This window comes from Elaeis guineensis, chromosome 13, assembly GCF_000442705.2.
Source record: "Elaeis guineensis isolate ETL-2024a chromosome 13, EG11, whole genome shotgun sequence".
NCBI lineage: Eukaryota > Viridiplantae > Streptophyta > Magnoliopsida > Arecales > Arecaceae > Elaeis > Elaeis guineensis.
In genome coordinates this window covers 2,356,863-2,376,638 of record NC_026005.2, presented here as the reverse complement: position 1 = coordinate 2,376,638, position 19,776 = coordinate 2,356,863, and the positions used below count along the sequence as shown (strand labels likewise).

General features: G+C 41.3%; 1 protein-coding gene across 1 annotated transcript in view; it reads right to left on the bottom strand.

Moving 5' to 3' along the window:
* Positions 1-285: 285 nt before the first annotated feature.
* LOC105060869 (methionine aminopeptidase 1D, chloroplastic/mitochondrial) overlaps positions 286-19,776 on the bottom strand; it is a 72,314-nt gene continuing 52,823 nt past the window's right edge. The window contains exons 6-10 of the mRNA XM_073247607.1: positions 18,493-18,564; positions 7,845-7,924; positions 3,334-3,431; positions 2,838-2,885; positions 286-606 (exon numbers count right to left, since the gene is read on the bottom strand). Of these exons, the coding sequence (XP_073103708.1) occupies positions 461-606; positions 2,838-2,885; positions 3,334-3,431; positions 7,845-7,924; positions 18,493-18,564 (444 nt within the window). The 3' untranslated portion in view covers positions 286-460. The remainder of the gene's footprint in view (positions 607-2,837; positions 2,886-3,333; positions 3,432-7,844; positions 7,925-18,492; positions 18,565-19,776) is intronic.

Below are 19,776 nucleotides of genomic sequence, written 5' to 3'. Positions count from 1 at the left end.
TCTAATGTCCAAGGGTTGTTTGACCTTGCAAGCTCAAGCCAACTTAGTCAAAAAAAAAAAAAAAAAAAAATGCAAGCATAGAACAAGTCTATTATCGAGCTGAGCTTGAGTTTTCTTTAATTTTTGGAACCTAGATTTTCAAGGTCGGGTCAATCATAAGCTGAGCCTAACTTTGATGCTTGAACCAGGCTGTTTTCTAGTTAGACAAAACAGGAACACGTCTGTCAGTAGACTTCGCCGAAGCTGTTTATGAATAGTTGTTTAGAACTTGAAGCAAATGTGAAATGTCCCACCAAAGCCAAGCAAATACATTTTTTTTAACAGAAAAATTAAATACATTTGAATGGTATAAAAATGTATCTAATGATACAGAATTAGATCTAATGTTTTACAAACATGAAAGAATCAAATGTATGGCTGAGTTTTGCCAACGTATATTTTAAATGGAGTTTTTACAGTTCTAACATTTTGTTAGTATTTCTGCCCCAGTTTCTGTTATCAGTATGGTATGCTCAAACTGTGCTGATAAGCTTCCATCTTCTGTTACAGCTGTCCAGTTATCAGCCCATATGACAGGGTTGGTGCTCCCTATTGTAAGCATCGGCTCTGCACAAGTTTAATGAAAAAAAGTCTAAAAAACATGCATAATATATATATATATTTTTAATTTGAAGTTGTCACAGTGATAGACTCAATCAACTAGGAGATCTAAACTAAATCCAATTCTTCCACCTTCGAATTCATAAGATGCAATGAATCTCCTATATCAAGTACTAAAAGAATGGAAGTTAATTTTACACGTAAATATGGACATGTTTGAGTTCTGTAACCTTTTTGAGTTATCATGTCAACCAAATTGAAGTCAACTCATCATGTTTTCATCTAAGAAAAAACAGATATTGATCTGAAATTACAGTATTCAACATTTGATGAAAGAGTAAGTTGATACAATGCCAAATTGACCTCTCATAGCTTTTTGATTTGGAATAGAACTTCCAAATATCACTAGACCTGGGATGTATCCCGTTCAACTAAGAAGATAATAATACAAGAAGAGAGAAGAATGAAGAATGATGAAATGCAGAGTGGACATAAAAAAGAAAGGAGAAAAGGGCCAGTTACATTTCTCCAAAATAGCTCAAAATAATGAGGATAAGAAAACTCCAAATTCACTCCTTAGGAACATGTTATGAAAGAGAAATGTTGGAAAGGGTGAAATCAGACACCATTCACTGAAAGTTGAGGCTTGTTCAGTCACATCTAAGTAACATTTGGGACATAAATGAAACAACTTCACTAACACTAATGTCTCTCACTCTTAGGAAATCACCATTCAGTCCCTGAGTCAACTCTTACAGGTTGACAGTGAAATATGTTCACTTTATAATAACCATCTCTGAGGATACTTGATGGCATATAGCTAACAATAGCTGGCCTTGTCTAACCATGTCAACCATAGTTGATCATGTGACCTATTTCATTTCCAGAAGCGAACTTCTATTCTACCAATCATCTATAACTAAAACACATATGCCGAGATTTCAATTCCGGTGTTTCCCCACTTACATGCAAACAAAGTAATCCTTAGAGAAGCTCTCCATTCTTTTAACCCACAGTCGCAATTGTTAAACCACATCAAGAGTCTCCCTATAAGATCAAAGAAAAACCTTGTTTCCTCAGGTTCTGAAAAAGTTTCCACTCACCAACAATGACTAGCGGTATAAATCCAATGATATGGCAGTGAAAAAGCTCTAGCAAAGGCACAACTGTTAAGAGGATAATTGGACTTCAAAGTCAAAAGATCAACTCACAAATATACATAATCAACCATTCAATATGCTATCTTGAAACTCATGCAAATCAATGTTATACTAGCTCAACTATTAAAGAATTTAACAAAACAAAATGCCAGGTGTGTAACATGAATCATACATGATGACATCAACCATAAACCCTAATCATAACTATCCACCCTTAATTTTAACTATTTGAGGACAACCATCCACCCTTAATTTTAAATACCTGAGGCTTTGATAACATTCATGTAGACATGGTTACCGCAAAATAACAAGTCAAGCTAGTTAATTTAATAAAAGAACAGAAAAGAAAAGAAGAATGCCTCAAGGTTTTAAGACCTCTGATTGCTCCCTGCTAGAATCTTGTCATGCTCCTGACACACAGCTTAGAAGGAGAGGGAAAAAAAATCATGAAATCTAGACCACTGAGTTAAAACTGGACTACTTCTAGATGAACAAAAAATATCTTAGTCTGTTGTATAAACCATAATGGCCTATATGACATAGGAATCATAGTGAAGATCTTTATGCCTTCCAACATTTTGCCAAAATCCTCCTCAATGTACTCCAATTTGAATTTTCTTGAGGAGATGAAAGCTAATTAATAAAGCATCTTTTCATTCGCCACCAAGAGATGGTGGATTGCACTGCTAGTTAATGGAAGCCAACCCTTCTACTCGTGCTCTTCAAGCTGGCAGGCACTGGCTATTTGTACTAGAATTAAGAAGAAGCTAAGAAGATGATCCATAGTGAGATAGTACATAGCCCTTTTAGTCTTCAAACTGATCAAGTTGGCATCTAACCTTTCCTCTCATTAATTTTCGCACTGCCACTATAGGCCCTAATTTATCCCAGTTTTGTTAAACTAGAATGCTTCAACTTCTCATAGAAAAATTTATAGAAACTAAAAAAGTTGAGAATTATTCTAATCATGGAAACCATGTCTTGCATAACATATGAAAATTTAATTGGCTCGCTAAAAGAATAATTAACAGACATGTACTAGGCTACATATAAAACAGAACTGCCAGGAGGAACTACCTATTGTAAATGTTTGAGCCAGTAACATGTGCCCACGCTCCCTATTTCCTATAAAGAAAGATAATCATGTAAGCTCAAGAAGATGTCAACAGGATTTAACAGCTCAAAGATACATTTTAGACATATAATATATATTAATTGCTAAAACTACTAGATAGTTGAATCAAGTTTCTTGCAATAAACTGGATGCTTCAATACGTGATGCTCGCCAGACATTTGTTCTGGCAAAGTGTCTTAATCGTTCAATGCAATAAGAAAACACTGAAAAGGCATACACCAAAGTGCCTATTGTCTATCATTTGCTTTTATGTTCTGATGAAAGATTCTAGAGGACTTAAAAAATTATAAATGAATAAGGAAAAAATAAATGCCTACATCAATGACTAGATATGCAAATCAACTTTTTGTGACCTCTATGATAGAAATGGCATTTCTAGAAATAACAAAAACACCATTATTGATTTATTGCAGTAATTTACTTGGGTCCGGGACTTACTAAAATGAAGTATAACAGGGTCAGCATGAAATACTTGTCCCACACCATGGCCAACAAATTGTCGAACCACACCAAACTGAAATTTATCTGCATGATCACTTGACAAAAATTGAACTATTAATGAAATTCTTGAGACAGTTCTTACTTAAAATAGAAGTATATAAGAATTTTTCTGAAGCAGTCATACATACAAAGGGAATGGTCAATGTCATGAACATGCTGAGAGATGTGCAAGAGGCAAAGTACCAATCCAGACATGTGATGCAGCAACTCATTTAAAGTTATAATAAAGACATTGCTTTTTCAAAATAGATTACAGCTGGTTAATTCAATCTTCAATTTCCTTTTCCTTCCATGGCAAATAATATAATCAAGAATACCTTAAAACATATGTAGTTCATCCTTGATTTTATTTTCTTTGATTGACAGTTCATCCTTGATTTTAAGAAATCACTTCTATTGTGTAGGTTAAAATAAGAAATTCACCTCCGTGGGTTTTCAAACTTAAATTTGCCTCAAACTGGCAATACCAACACCTCAGCTAGTCTAAATTTTGAAAAGTTGCCGGCAAACAATGGCCTCAAAAATGAAAGGAATAAATGGTTTTGCTTCTGTGAATGGTCACTTATTGTAAAGTTATGTATTACAAAGCTGGGATTTGGATGCTGTTTGCTGAAAACTACTGCTTACTATTAATGTGACATGGGTAATCAGATCTTTGATGAAGTATATATAACTTAATTAACATTATATGCCTGTCTGTGTGCATGTATGCATGCATGCATGTAGGAAGGTATGCTCAAAACAAATAAAATATACGTACAACATGCAGTCATTCATAAATAGGTATGTACATATGTGTATTCATGCATGATTTCATACTTTCATGCATATGTACATACATACATACAAGCATTACAGTGCAATCTTGTTTACAGACCATAATGGTAATGAACAAGAAAACATGTTCACTTCAAAAACTTATGCCATGCTCAAGCCACCAACATGGAACACTATAATTGTCATGAAGAAGACCTGGGATTTCTGAGTCTCAGCTATTAGGGAGATAGGCATAGAATCTAAAAGTAATGATACAAATCTGATACAATTATGGTGACAAAAGCAAAACTTTTACCAAAAAAAAGTTCACAATGTTAAAAAAAATTCAAAATGAAGAGTTCAAATGGGAAGCATTGAGAGGAAGCCACATCAGACAAGCATATCTCACTTCATATTCTTAAACAGCTAATGACATTTAATTAAGAAGTCTCAGATGCGATGTCAAATTCCATCTTCTCATCTTAATTCTTTAAGCAAATCAGAAAACCACTTCATATGACATTGACATCTCATTGAATTCTCATCCAGTGGTTCAGGTTTAGTAACTTATCATCAACAAATATATAATGATTGAATCCTCCCTGTAATTTTGAAAGCTTTCAGTGAATTACATTATCCAGTTTCAAAAAAAAAAAAAATGATAGGTTGAAAGCTCAAACGATAAAATCCGGAGCATGTGTTCCAAAAAATAAACAGCGATCTCTTTTACATACTGAGGTTTCAAGCATCACTACATTAAATAAATAAAATATCTTATGATAACTTACATGTTTATATCATATAATAAAGACTCCATTTTAGGACAAAATATTTCTTTGATCGTTTATAAACATTTGTTCAGCATGTAAGTTAAATGAATGTTTTTGTGGGAAGCAGTGCTCAGATGCCCTTTACATGATTTGACTTGGCAACGCTATCAACTTAATTGCCAGTCTGCTCTTTTCTGGTGTCAAAACAAGAGGGTTCATAATTAAGGATCAAAGTATCATATCGAATTTCCATGCTTCATGTCGTGCAATGGATATTGACAATTGGCATCCCTAGCACAAAAAGCAAAAGTCATTGGTGGACAAGCAACTAGCATGCTTTGAAAGCCACTAAACACATATCGTGATGTAACATGCAGAAGTTTGCATTCCAATTAGCAGATATGCAATAAGCATACCTCAAAATGGTACTTAATTTTTAAAAATCAGACAATTTTAGTTGTCTTACAATGCTGTATTGACTTGGTTTTGAAAAGTAAACATAGTTTCTAACTAATCTATAGAAATCTGGCATCATATGTCATTTCAGATGTTGTTGCTTGCTATGTACCATATATATTGCAACAATTGCACAGAAACTAGGATCACACAACTGGAATAACAGATCGAGAACATATATAAACTTAAAAACTTATGGTACAAACTACAAACTATACAGGGACATATAACAAGCACAATTTGCCAAAGCAAGATTTCAGAAAATACCAAGAAGTCAGGTCTTATTGGAAACTCTGAGAGTTTCAGTTCTGGTATAAGTACATATTCTTATGTTGCAATTCTGTATTCTTTTTCCTCTTTTCTGTGTTCCATTCTGTGAGAAAAGCTTAAGTCAAGGAGGAACCGGTTAGGTTTTAGATGATGATTAATCGATCATGCTACTATAGATCTTCTTCATATTCTTCTTTTCACAGTAGTGCTGGGTTCTGCAGCCAACCTTTTATTGGGTTTTTCTTTAGTTGGATTATGCCATGGCACAAGCACTCTAAAGTGCAACTTAAGTCAGTCTGCAGCTCATGGCTGTTGAAACTCATCATGTCCAGATCTCATAGACCATCTCATTGATCTAGTATGGATGTGGGTTAGTATGACTGCACTACTTATTCTCTGATTTTAATTTGTAAAATTATTTGGTCCCAATGAGATGTACGTTAACTTTTCCATACGACATCTTAGCTAAATGGTCATGCATCAATAGATATTCTAGTAATCCTATTTTATTTTTTGCTGACTTTTGATACAAAAGAATTCCTCCAATCAAAAATTTCTGCATGAAATACTTAGTGATCGATACTGAGCATTGAATTAAACTAGCTAGCTTTGCCAAAATGGTGTGGACGTTCCACCCTAAAAGAAGGCAACACAAGTTCAAAAATGTTGCAAAACAACATGGAGGTGGTCTAAAAAGCCTTTAAAGTCAATACATACCAGGGCTAGGATGCGCTGTATTGCTTAACTGACACACTCTGGCTTGGGACAGTATAGAACCACATGAACTGGTGAAGAAAGTACAATACTTTGCATGGTTCTATTGTGTTTTGTTTGTGACTGACATGACAAATACAATTTAATTAATCATTAAACATTAATCATAGGATCTTAATATATAAGATCAAGGTTCATCGTGTTGGTATCGGACCCCATACTGGTATCATCCTATTACAATGTGGTACACAATTTGGTATGGTACAAGATGGCGTACCGAGTATTAGTATGGTATGAGACACCATATCTATATGAGACTAATATGGTATGGGGTATACCTGGCGGTTCAACCCAATACGACATTCCATGCATAAGACAATCAAGCTAATAGTAGATAGCAACCTTGCTTGGTAAAGTGTAATATTGAAGTGCAACATGACATTTTAGGACATATCAACTTATCCAAGTATATGCAGCTGGTATTCCATAACATTTTATCTTCTTTTCAGTTTTCACATAGAAAAGAAGGTTCTCGTGCTTTCATATGAATCCCAGCCAATTTTCATTACATCATCACTTTTGGAAATTTCTCAAGATATATATATATATATGAGTGACACTTGGTGTAACTCTTAGAGTTATACCTCTTTTGAATTGGACAATGGACATCTCACATCGATGATCCAAGCCATTGGATGTGATCTACTATCTTTAAACTGCTTATACAAAAAAAATCATGCAATTTAATAACCCCTTGCTTATGCACCAAACGGATAAAATTGGACAGTTTAAATCATAGTAAATAATATGATTTTTGGTGTATAAACAGTTTAAAGATAGTAAATAACATCTAAAGGCTCATATCATCAATGCAGGAATCCCATCGTCCAAGTCAAAAAAGGTGTAACTTAACCTAACCCATGTATCAAGTGAAACCTAGTGTAACTCTTAGAGTTATACCTTTTCTAAATTGGATAATGGGCATCACACATCGATGATCTGAGTCATTGGATATGATCTATTACCTTTAAACTACTTATACAACAAAAATCATGTAGTTTGAAAACTCCTAGCTTATGCACCAAGTGGTTGAAGTTGGATAGTTTAAATCATAGGATTTTTGGCATATATTTGATGCATAGGCTATGTGTAAGCAGTTTAGAGCTAGTAATAACATCCAAAGGCTTAGATCACCGATATAGGACTCCCATCATCCAATTCAATAAAGGTGTAACTTGACCTGACCCATACATATGTGTGTGTGTATGTATGTATATATAATATAATTTTACATAGTCCAATTATTGTCCAACAATCAACTTGAGTGTTTTCACATGTATAGATCCATGGGAGGCACCGAAGTATTTTTTTCACTTTTAACCTTATAGTATTGCATGTGTAGAATGATATTCACAAAGCCTTCCTAAGATGTATGATCTCGCATTCAAAGATTTAAAGTTAAAATTTTTTGCAGTAACATACTGTATTGTCTTGCCAATTTGATTGAACTCCACTCCAGGTGCACATATTGATATTGCCTTGTAAAGACATTCTCTCGTTACCTGAAGGATAGGCACAAAATATCCTTATTATTGTTTTAAATCAAGAATACAATATTTCAAGTAGATACTAGTAAGAAGTTGATTTATTATTCTTACATCATCATTTTGTAATTACAGTCATGGTCAATTAGCACAAAGATTCATAAAAGTACAAGGTAAAAAACAATGGTTATATTGGTAACATCATAGAATTAAAAATATTAAAAGCCTAATTAAAAAGAATAAATATAGAAAGAAAATAGCAAGTACTTGAATTAGAAAAAATTAGGGGTCATTTGGAGCCATGTAGTTGAAGTTGTATTGCAACTCAAGTCATGTTGCAACTTAAGTTGTGATATTTGACTTACAAGGAAGCTCACTTCCTGTGTTCGGAGGAGAGTTTAGAGAAAGAAGAGGCATCTCTAACATACATTCCATCGAATATTTTATGAGTGGATGGTACATTGGAACACTCAACATACATGGAGATGAGGATGTTCTGGATGAACATATCATCCATCGAAGCTGCCAGTGGATAGGGGTGCCAATAGGAGAGAGTAGGCAGCAGTGCAAGCCCTAAGGAGGTGGAGGAGGAGGAGAAGGGTGGAGGGGATGGGTGGTGGCAGCAGAAAAGGTGGAGAGGAAGAGGACGGCACAATGGAGTCCAAGGTAGAGGAAGCGGCCACGAGCCTCTCAAAGGTGATGGAATTGGCAACAGCATCAAGAGCAGTTGCAAGGAGGGACTTGAGAGCAATGCAAGAGAGGAGAAAGGAAGGGAAGGAGGACAAGGAGGAGAGGCCTCCTTTAGTGAAGTTTGAGATGAAGGAGGTTGGGCCTCCTAGAGGTGGCAAGGGTCAGTGACAGGATCAAGGGTGATGGGAGGGACGTGAGAGTAGGGATGGGGGAAAAGAGGGGAAATGGAGGAGAGAACTGTTTTCAATTAAGATAACTAAAGTGACCATAAATAGTCTCATGGCCATTTTGATTGCAAGTCGACCTACCGCAAGGTAGTCTTGAGTTGCAGCCCAACGAGTAACTTAACTTACCATGCAATTTTAGTTGCAGGCATTTAAACAAGTGGGTTGGCCTGCACCTACAACTTCAGCTGCATGCGGCTCCTGTTACAAAACTCCAAACAGCCCCTTAGTCACTTTTGTTCAGCACAAGAATTAAGGTAGATACTCTTGGAATGCAAGCAAGGCAAAGTAACATGGTGGAATATAGTTTTAGAGCATGAAGATGGCACAAAGAATACCTAGTGCTAAATCTTTTTTTTTTTGAAAAATTTTGTGCATACTCTTTAAAATTTTACATGGCTGGTGGTTGTAGAGTCCCATGCAGCAAACAACCAAGCAATTTGCTTGACTTTGTATAGAAGTCCTACATTATTTTAACTTAAGCTGCAATTTGAGAGATTAAAATATTTTAAGTTTATATATCAGAGTTATATTGAAGTCTAGACTCTAGAGTCTTTTATTGGATGGGAGTCCCTACTAATTATTTGAAAGTTTATTATGTTCTATTAATCAGAAGTTGGTTGAGTTGGGTCAATATTCCTAATCAGATATTGCATTCATTCAAGAGACTTTCTAGAAAACTAAGAGTTTAAAGAGGATAGCATTTGAAGGTGTTAGCAAGGTAAGTAATAAAGGAGAATAGTGACCGTTGCGACTTCCGTTGGTGCTTTGAGATTTGTGCTTCGACTCTCTTTCGGTGATCACCGGCGTTCTGACTAGGTTCGACAGTCGGCAGCACCAGTGAAGATGGGAAGCAATCCTATGAATCGTCAGGACATGGAATGCTGCACCGTACCGAACTGGTTGGTACATCCCATACCGAGTCGGATCGATGGGGAACCGGCATGGTTGACCGGTTCAAACGGTATACTGACAGAGGGAGGGAAAGAGAGGGAAAGTGAGAAAGAGAGGAGAGAGAGGAAGAGAGGGAAAAGGTGGGAGCCGCTGGAGGCCGGCGGAGGACCGCGAAAGCATCCGCGGCTCGTTGGTTCGCCCGATAGGGCTTTGAAATGAGCGAGAAAGAGAAAGAGAAGGGAGGAGGTCACCAGAGATGAGAACGGGCGGCGTCGCGGTCATGGATGCGGGCTTCACGAGGCCAAGGGAGGGGAGTGGCGAAAGCGAAGCGGGCGGCATCACGGTCGCGAAACAGGGGCACCGCCGCCCGCGACCTCCTTTTTTAAAAGCGAAGATCAACGGTGAAGCCGGCAAACCATTTATTGACTTCACTATGGAAAATTTTTTTGAAAAAAATATTAAAATCAATGAAGCCGGCAAATATTTGTCGGCTTTACTTAAGTTTCAATTTTTTTAAAAAAATCATGAAACAGAGGCATCACTCCTGTTTCACACCCGCGGCGCCGCGCGCGTGGACTGCACCATCCGACGGCCACGGCAGCCAGTCAGAGGCCGTTCGACAGCCCCGCCCTCTTCTTTTCTTTCTTCCTCCCTCTCCCTCTCTATTTCTCTCTCTTTCTCTCTTTTTTTCTCTCGATTCGAGTCCGATGCCTTCGTCGGTTCGCTACCGATTCGATACGGTACGGAATCATATCGAACTATACTACCGACTGATCGAAACGACCGTTGGTATCAAGACGGTGAACCTTGGTCAGGAGACTGCGACAATGAGTGACTGACGAAGATGGCTTGAAGGAGGGCGGGGAATGGGCGCTCAGTGTGGGTCTCATCAGAATCATCGCCAATGGAGATCGAGGAGCTGGTCCGACGGATCTCAAAGGTGGTCCAGCTCCTAGAAGAAGAGGTGTGGGCAAATACAGAGGAGTGGATGGCCATGGCAGTGGTGGCCAAGAGCCTTGGGCGATGAATGGGGTTGGAGGCAGAGATCAAGGAGTTTCGGTCACGAGCAAGAATGAAGGGGGTGGTGGCGGGCTTCATTTTGAACCGAGGCCACCTCCTATTCCGGTTTGCCGATGAAGGAGACAGGGATGCAGTCCTTGGCACTCCTTAGGTGGTGGCAGACCAGGCCATGGTGGTGGAGCCTGGTGGCCGCGATTTCACCCATCGGAGGGCGCAATCCAATCAGCCCTAGTATGGATCCAGCTGTCGCAGCTCCCAACGAAGCTCTCCCAATGAAGCTCTGGGGAAAGGCGGCGGTCCAGAGCATCGTGCTTTTGGTGGGGGAGATGGTGGCAATGGATGAATGCACGGTGGAACGGCGGCAACTCGATTTCGAGGGGTCTGCATCAAAATCGACCTTGGACGGCCGCGACCGGAGGTGCTGATCGATGGAAAGAGGGCCCTGATGGCAAAGGTTTGTCTATGAAAACTTGGACGGCGTGTCTCCGGTGAGGCCATTTCCATGCGCCGGCTGCATGCTCAGCCAGCGGAGAAGGGGGGAGCTCCTCGGTGGGCCTCTGTGCAAAGAACATGGTCTGCGATGAAGGGAAGGAGTTTGGACCATGGCTGGTTGCGGTTCGACGGTAGCTGCCAGACCAGAGACTGATGGTGGAGCAGAGAGGAAAGGGGCCGAGTCGACTCGGGCCCCTAGGGCGGAAACCAAGCCGGATCGACCCGGAACGGGGCCAACTTAGGACGGCCTATACCAAGTCAACCCAATGGAGGGATCCAACGATTGACTGAAGCCAACCAAAGTTGCACAGCGATGATTCCCCCTATTTCGATGGCTGGATCGGAGCTAGGGCGGGGCGCAGAGATCTGTGCGGGCGCGGTGGCGAGCGCAAAGTTGGGTGCGGGTGTGGCCCGACTAGCCGACATATTCGACCCGTTGGTGGACCGTGAGATGGGGGAGAGCCCGCACGGCATGGGCCTAGCTGAGGCACGGATGGCGACAATGGGGGTGGGCCCAATCCAACCCAAGCATGCCCGACTGAGTGATTTTGATGTGGGCCGGATGCAGAAGCCCAAAAGCAAGGAGAAAGGGTCTCTTGAAAGCAAAAAAGGCCAGTCCTCCATGAATAAAGCTAGGGTAAGGCCCCAGCCTGTCCGGAGACTCAGATGGAGGTGTCCGCTGTCCCACGGGGGCCGAGGATCTTCCTCTTTTCAGTCGGGGCCATAGGGGATGGAGAAATAAGTGTGGTTCCAGAGGATGTTGAGGTAGATGAGACGGAGCACCTTGAGTATAAGATGGTGATTGTGGTAGAGGGCGACCCACCACTTCTTTCCCCCAGGTTGGAGAGGCAGGGCTTGGACCATGATGAGACTGTGGTCCGACTGAGGCAGGCATCCAGGGAGAGGAGGGGGGCCAGTAGATGGGGAACCGACGACAGTGGGATCGAAGGATGACACTTAGATGGAGGGGGTCATGGGAGTTAACCCACCCCCATGCCACTCTTCCCAATGAGACTGCTGATCTGGAACACCCAAGGGAGGGGAAGGCCTCCTTCCGAATGACGTTCGGAAGACTTATCCAGCAGCACGGTCCTGACATTTGTGTCCTGCTTGAGATGTATTTGTCAGGGAGGAGCCTAGCCTGAGCCAAGAGACGGATTCCACCATCATGGTGCTCTTATGTTATAGAGTCCAGGGATCTGGCTGGAGGGATTATGGTGCTGTGGCGCAGTGGCGATATCAGGATGGATGCTTTTCACGGATGTGAGCAATAGGTTACTTTATTTATCTCCGAGTAGATAGGAGGCCCTTGACTACTATCTGGGGTGTATACGAGCATCAAGTATAGAAAGCAAATGATCCTTTGGTTCGAGACAGCTAGACTGGTGATACAGGGCCTATCTTCTCTCATTATCGGAGACTTCAACTGTATTGTGAGGCCCCATGAGAAAATGGGTGGCAGGTAGCATGTAGATACCATTGAGTCCAGAGAGTTCAGGAGTTCATCAGTGATCTGGGATTGATTGATCTCGGCTACATTAGTCCTAGAGTTACCTGGTGCAACAACCGTCTTAAGGGAGCCAGAATTTGGGAGATTGATTGGACCCTGACCACCACCGCATGGTTCCAACGGTTCCTAAAGCACCAGGTGCACCACTTATCGAGGATAGCCTCAAACCATTGTCCGCTTCTCATCACTACTGATAGCCCGCGTCTGTCCAAAGCTCCATTCAGATTTGAGAAGTTCTGGACTTTCTATCTGAGATCGTGGGGTGGGATCTGATTAAGGTGTGGAGGATGCCGATTCATGCGATGTGAGATATCGGATGACTTGAAGTTGAAGCTGACGAGATGCAAGCTAATCCAATGAAACTGGCTTAAAGTAGGCAAGATTTTCAGACTACTCGAGGGGGTGGAGGCGAATATTGCGGAGCTACAGAGGAGAGAAAACCAGGAGGGTGGTCTCTAGGAGCCGAACCTGTAGGAGCTTTGTCACAAGCTCTCTGAGCATCATTCTCTTTTGAGACAATAAGAGACACTTTGGAGGCAGAAGTCCAAGGTGCAGTGGATTAGGGAAGGTGATCAGAACATCAGATTTTTCAATCAATCGACAATGATCAGGAGATCCTCGAACCGTATTAGGCAGCTGAGGGACATCGATGGCAGTGTTGCGGAGGACAATGACGAGATCAGAGACCAAATTCTTCAGTTCTTCAGGTCTCGTTAGACTACCCCTCTAGACGGGGGTGATCTGCCCCAGGGATGCCGTCCTACTTGCAGTATCTTTGATGAGGAGAATGAGGCCCTGTCTTGTCCTATGGTGGCTGACGAGGTGTATGGGACCCTTTGGTCTCTTGAAAAAAAAAAACCTTAAGATCGGATGGCTTCCCACCCTCTTTCCATCGATATTGGTCGATCGTCGGTGCAGAGGTGATTGAGGCTGTGCAGATGATTTTTGAGGCCAGAGGCATACTGGAGCAGTGAAGAGAACGGTGATCACCCTCATCCCGAAAAGACTTGATACGTCGGCACCTGGGCACTTCAAGTCTATCAGCCTCTGCACCACTCTTTATAAGGTATGTGCGAGGGTTTTGGTTGGATGCCTGAAGCCGATCATACCTGCCTGATTAGCCAAGAACATGGGGCATTTCTTAGTGATCATTGCATCACTGATAACATCCTACTTGCCTAGGAGTTTATGCATGACCTGCTGCGGGCCCTTATTCGTCGGAGCTTGATGGAGATCAAGCTAGACATGGAGCGCGTACGACGGATGAGTTGAAGGTTTGTGCAACAGACGCTTCAGGAGTTTGGCTTCCGTAACAGGTGGACTAATTGGGTTATGGACTGTGGAAGGCTTGAGCTTTGCTATTCTGATCAACAGCTCTCCGACAGAGTTCTTTCACTCGACCAGCGGCCTCCGACAAGAGTGTCATCTCTCTCCCTACCTGTTTATTTTATGTGCTGATGCCCTATCTCGTGCTCTTCGAATGACAATCCAGGAAGGTGAGCTGAAGCCCTACTGGCCTACCTCTGGGATGCAGCCTCTATCATATCTTCTATTTGCAGATGACTGCTTGCTCATCGGTCGGACCTCACTGCACAATACGAGGTGCTTCGTATCTATGGTGGAGGCTTACTGTCGAGCGTACGGGCAATGCGTGAATCTGCAGAAATCCACTATCATCTTCAGCCCAAGGACGAAGATCCAGGTGAAGCACATGATTCGAGACAGATTAGGAATTCTCAAGCAGACCGAAACTCTGACCTATCTTGGTGTCCCCATCACGGGTCGGAGACTGTGGAGGGCTGATTGCAGGCTCATAGAGCAGAGGATTCAGGAGTGCCTCGATGGTTGGCAAGCCCGCTCTCTTTCTATGATGGGGAGGGCTACACTCGTGAGGTCAGTTCTGAACTCCATTCCGGTCTACCTACTTGCGAATATTGTTGTGCCTTACGCTTGTCTCAGGAATCTAGAATAGCGGTTCTGAAACTTCTTATGGGGCTCCACACAGGTGGTCACGGACTGCACCTGCTCTCCTGAAAAGTTGTCTGCCAGTCTGTGCGCGACAGGGGCCTGGGGATCTAGTCTTTGCTGCTCAGGATGGAGGTGATATTTGTCAGGCATGCTGTGAGATTCCTCACCCAGCTCGTCTGTCTGTAGAACAGGATGATGAGAGCTGCTATGGGGCTTGGAGTCAGGGATCCCATAGTCGAGGAGACCGTAGTTGCTCTTTCATCTGGAAGAAGATTCGGACTCACAGTCCTACAGTGGACGCCCAGCTTAGGTGGCTGATTGGTGATGAGACCTCAATTGATGTGAGCCAGAATGCATGGATCTACAACCTACCTCTCTCCTGTTGGCCGACATTCGTTAGTACGGAGGTGGGCGATGACTGGCACATTCGCGACTTGATCACAGAGGACAACAGAGGCTGGAGGACCCAGGACATCATCTGACTGTTTGGAAGCCAGCTTGCCGATAGGATCCTTGCTATCCCCATCCCTATCTACCGGAGTCAGGATTTGAGGGTGTGGCACCAATCTTGCTGCACCAAGGTCCCTACCAAGGAGCTTGCTATGATGTACAGACCAGTATTGAAGAGATGGATCGAGGCGGCCTGAATTTGGAAAGCTGTTGTCCACCCTAGGGTTAGACTCTTCCCCTGGAAGGTTGCCTGGGGCCATCTTCCGACTCGGTCCCTCCTCAGAGACGGGCATGGAGCTGTCGACCACCTGCTCGAGCTGCAGGATGGAGGATGAGACGATGGAGCATGCCTTTCTTCGCTGTCCTAGGGCATGCTTGATCTGGCGAATGGCGGGTGGCCTACACTAGGGCATATCTTCTGGCTCTTGACTCTCTTCCTTCCTTGGTGTGATCCACCATGGCTCGACTGGGAGGCTGGCATACATCGCCTACCATATTTGGCTATCAAGGAACAGTCCGATCTTTGATGCCGAAGTCGTTCCCGCACATCGGATGCTGGAAAAAGCCTATTATCTGACGGAGTACTATTGCTTTGATGCTGTCGGACAGTCCTTGATGACCTGAGTTCCTGAGGCTCCCTTGCTACTCCTCAGCGGTCCGTAGGGTGCTTTTCGTCTCCTGGGAGCCCCCACCCTCGGACTTTGTCAAGATCAACTTTGATGACAGTGTCAGGGGGGTAGAGACGATGCAGGCTATGTGATCCGAGGCCCTGAGGATAGACTGCTGGCAGCTGGAGGCTCCCCTCTATTTGAGCCGTCAGTTTCTGGCGTGGAGCTTTGGGCCGTCTGGATGGGCATCACCTGCACACGACTGAGGATGCGTGCGGAGAGGATCTTTGTGGAGAGTGACTTTGCTACTGCCATTGTCTAGATCTTGGGTGTTGCAGAGCAGTCAGTTCACCCATTGATTCGCGACATCGGGAGTCTCTTCGACACTTCTCTGCAATGACTATTCGGCACGTCTACTGGGAGGCAAACAGAGCTACAGATTGAGTTGCATCCTTTGTTGCCTACCACTCTGGTGAGTGGTCCTGATACCTAGGTCAGGAGTGTCCTAGAGCTCTATGTGACATTTTGTACTTTGATCTTTTGGGCGTACTCACACAAGAATAGTGTGAACGCCCGTTTGTATCAAAAAAAAAAGAGGACCGCAAAACAAGTGCCACATAAGAGCAAAGTAAATGATCAACCATGCTTAGCATGCAAAGATAAAGGGAGCAAGCGCTAATGAGTTATGCATTGAACTGTTGATTTTGTTAGTGATCACTGGTGACAATTGAATCTTGACGAAAACTTTAACTAGTTTAAGATTTTAAAAATGCCACATATTGTAATGAAAAGATGAGGTACATACCGAGTGGTTGGATTTATGCAAAATAATAATTGTAAATAGGTAGTTGCTAATGTTATTATTTCAAGAGTCAAAGTACAGTTTTTTGGGGGCATCCTAATGGTCTATCTAATGCATGGGTATTTTTATTATTTTGTTTTTCTAGTTCCGATCGGGACTTGAAACAGATTTTGGGTCATTTTGGTCCTTGGTCTCATTTGCAATGGCAGCTATGTTGGAGGGGTTTTGGAAAACAAACATGAGGTGTGAGGCAAGAAGTTTGACTTTTGATATAAGAAGCTTCTCCAGGGAGCCTCAAGCTTTAATAGGGGGGACTACATAAGACTTTTAGCAAGGTTTTAAATCCCATTGGACGGAGGTGTCCCAATTACTCAATGGAATGGGACGCCCCATTGTCCTGTCCAAGGTTGTAAGTCTCAGCAAGGCGAGAAGCGTCCCATTCCATTTCTACAAGAAAACGGGATCGGGATGAGGACAAGACTTCAAAACCCATTCATGCAGGAAGAGAAGAAAGAGGAAGGAAATAAAAGGAAGGAAGATGATGAAAAGGAAAAAGTGAAGGAAAGAAAAAAATAAAGGAAAGAAAGGAAAGGAGAAGAAAGAGAAAGGAAGGAAAGAAGGAAAAAAGGAAAGAGAAAGAAGAAAAAGGAAAAAAATAAAGGGATACGAACAAGAAAGAATAAGGGAGATATTATGAAATGTTGATCTCTAAGTATCACCTCATAATCCTCATATGTTGATCTCTCTCTCCTCTTAATGAAATGTATTCTACTTGTTACAAATTTGATCAACTCTCAGATGACACTAAATGCCGATCCCTCAAATGCTAAATTCTCTTAATACCCCATATCATTACTCACCTCGCACATTTCCCACTATATTTCTCTTTCTGAAATGGTAAGGGAGATATTATGTCCTTTATATCTTAAAATTCTAAAGAATTATTATAGAACCTGCAGCACACCATCCAAAATGATGGATAACCAACTCAAGCCCAAACAATCTCGAAACTATAATGCATAACTATACCTTCATGCACCCCAATGCAAATCCAAGGATAATACTACCTAAAGCAAATGCATTATAAGCTACATGGAAAACCACTTTGAAGGATTGGATATTTGGATCCAAAGGATTGCCTAAGCACTTTGTATAAAAGTAATCCTTTCGTAAACACCGACCCTTTCATAAATTTTGATGAATCAGCTTTTGAATGTTTTGATAACTGCTGTTGAGAAAACTTAGAACATCCAGAAAGTGATGTCTTGGGCTAGAGGACAACTATCAACTTGCTCTTTTTCTCTAGACTTGCAGGTCCACCTAACACAGTTGAAAAACAATTTCTGTGCAAAAGAATCAGGCAAGGATGTTTAAAGAATGAACTATACAAGTAACTGAATTTAATGTAACTAAAAAAACTCTTTGCAATTGGAGTAGCAAAAAACCCTGGAAAGAGAATGATGCTGCTCTAAATCACTCATTCATTCACTTTGTTCCTCTTTCTTCATTATTCTGTCACTTTCTTCTACTTCTGAACAGAGCCTGACAGATTTTCACACATCTCTCGTCACCATAACATTGATGAAGTATTCTATGAAGCATGAACTAAGTAAGGCAGTCTTCATCAATTTGGCATATTTCCAAAACATAGTGCACATATTGTATTATAAACCTACAAAGAAAAATAAATAACACATTCTCAAGTCTCTTTTTCAACTTATTATTTAGATAAGAAAAATAATAAACTACCAAAGAAGCATGGAATATTTCTACATTAAAAGAAAACATGGAGGATATTATAAAGCAAAAAGGGGATTATGGATCTGCTGGGAATGATAGAATAATGCCTTGAAGATGCAGAAAGACAAGCTTAGTTTCAATACAGATGTAGTTTAGGAAATGATGAAACAACATGTTTCTGATTTTACCTGAACCAGGTTCTTAGCTTCCTCGTCAACATCACCACAAAGGAAAGTGGCAGATGTATCACCATGATAACCCTAGTAAACAAAAATATGCTTATGTCAGAATTCTTGAGGCTTTATATACAATGAGAACAAAGAACAAACTTTAAATTCAGATATATTCTGAAGGTTTAAAGAACAAGACTTCTAAAATATGAGAACTCATTTAGTTCTCAAACCTACTTTATTCTTCACAAACTGGTACCTAGAATAAAAACGATGTAGAAAAATGAGATGTCAATAGATGATCCTTCTAAGCCAATTTTGCCTTGTTGTTCTTAAGTTGGGTTTTGTACATTTAAGATGGATAGATTGAGAAATAAATATACTTGAGCTGTAGGATTCACATAAATCAAGGACACAGTAATGCAGAACTCATTTAGATGGCATATGCATGTCAAATAAAAGCATAAGGGGCCTCCAATAAGGATGGGTACTTATTGTTGAAAGATGCAGGGAAAAAAAGGAAAAGATCTAAAGATAACATTTATGAAAGTTGTGAAAAAGGAATAGAGAAGACTAAAATTACATCACCAGAAGCCCTAAACAGGAATTTTGGCAAGTGAAATTCCATAAAGCTGACCCCAAATACTTGATATAAGAATTGATGGTTAGCATTATGGTTATTCTTGCTTCAAGTTTACCTGGGAAAAAGTGATAAAACACAGTCAAGAAAACATTAGTTGTACATCCAGAATATTGGATGCCTATAGTCAAACGTATAGCTCTCTCCCTCTCTCTCTCTCTCTCTCTCTAAAAAGAAGATTTATAGATCAGGATCATGCTTAGACTCAATGATCAACAGAACATAGACCAAGCTTTATCCCTGAAGAGGGTTCCTAATGGCCGAGGCTTGGCCTACAGGTCTTGCTAAGGCACACGCCAAGTATGGACATGCCTTTAGTGACTGTAGCCTAAAATGTGCTAGGAGTGGACTTGACACCAGCTCATTTTCAATCCTAGTTAGCACTATCAAAAATAAGCCAAGCACATGCCTCCACAATTGTGACCTTAGCCACAATCACATGCTAGTCATATTCAAGGTTTTAAATCCTGTAGGACGGAGGTGTCCTGGTATCTCCATAGAATGGACGCCCCGTTATCCCGTCCATCCCGATAGCCGTCTTGATCATGCATTTCAGTAGATATCCTCCATCTCCCTCTCTTTTTTTTTCTTTCTTTATTTTTTTTCTTTCCTTCCTTTTTTTCTTCCTTTTTCTTCTATCTTTCTTTCTTTCATTTTTTCCT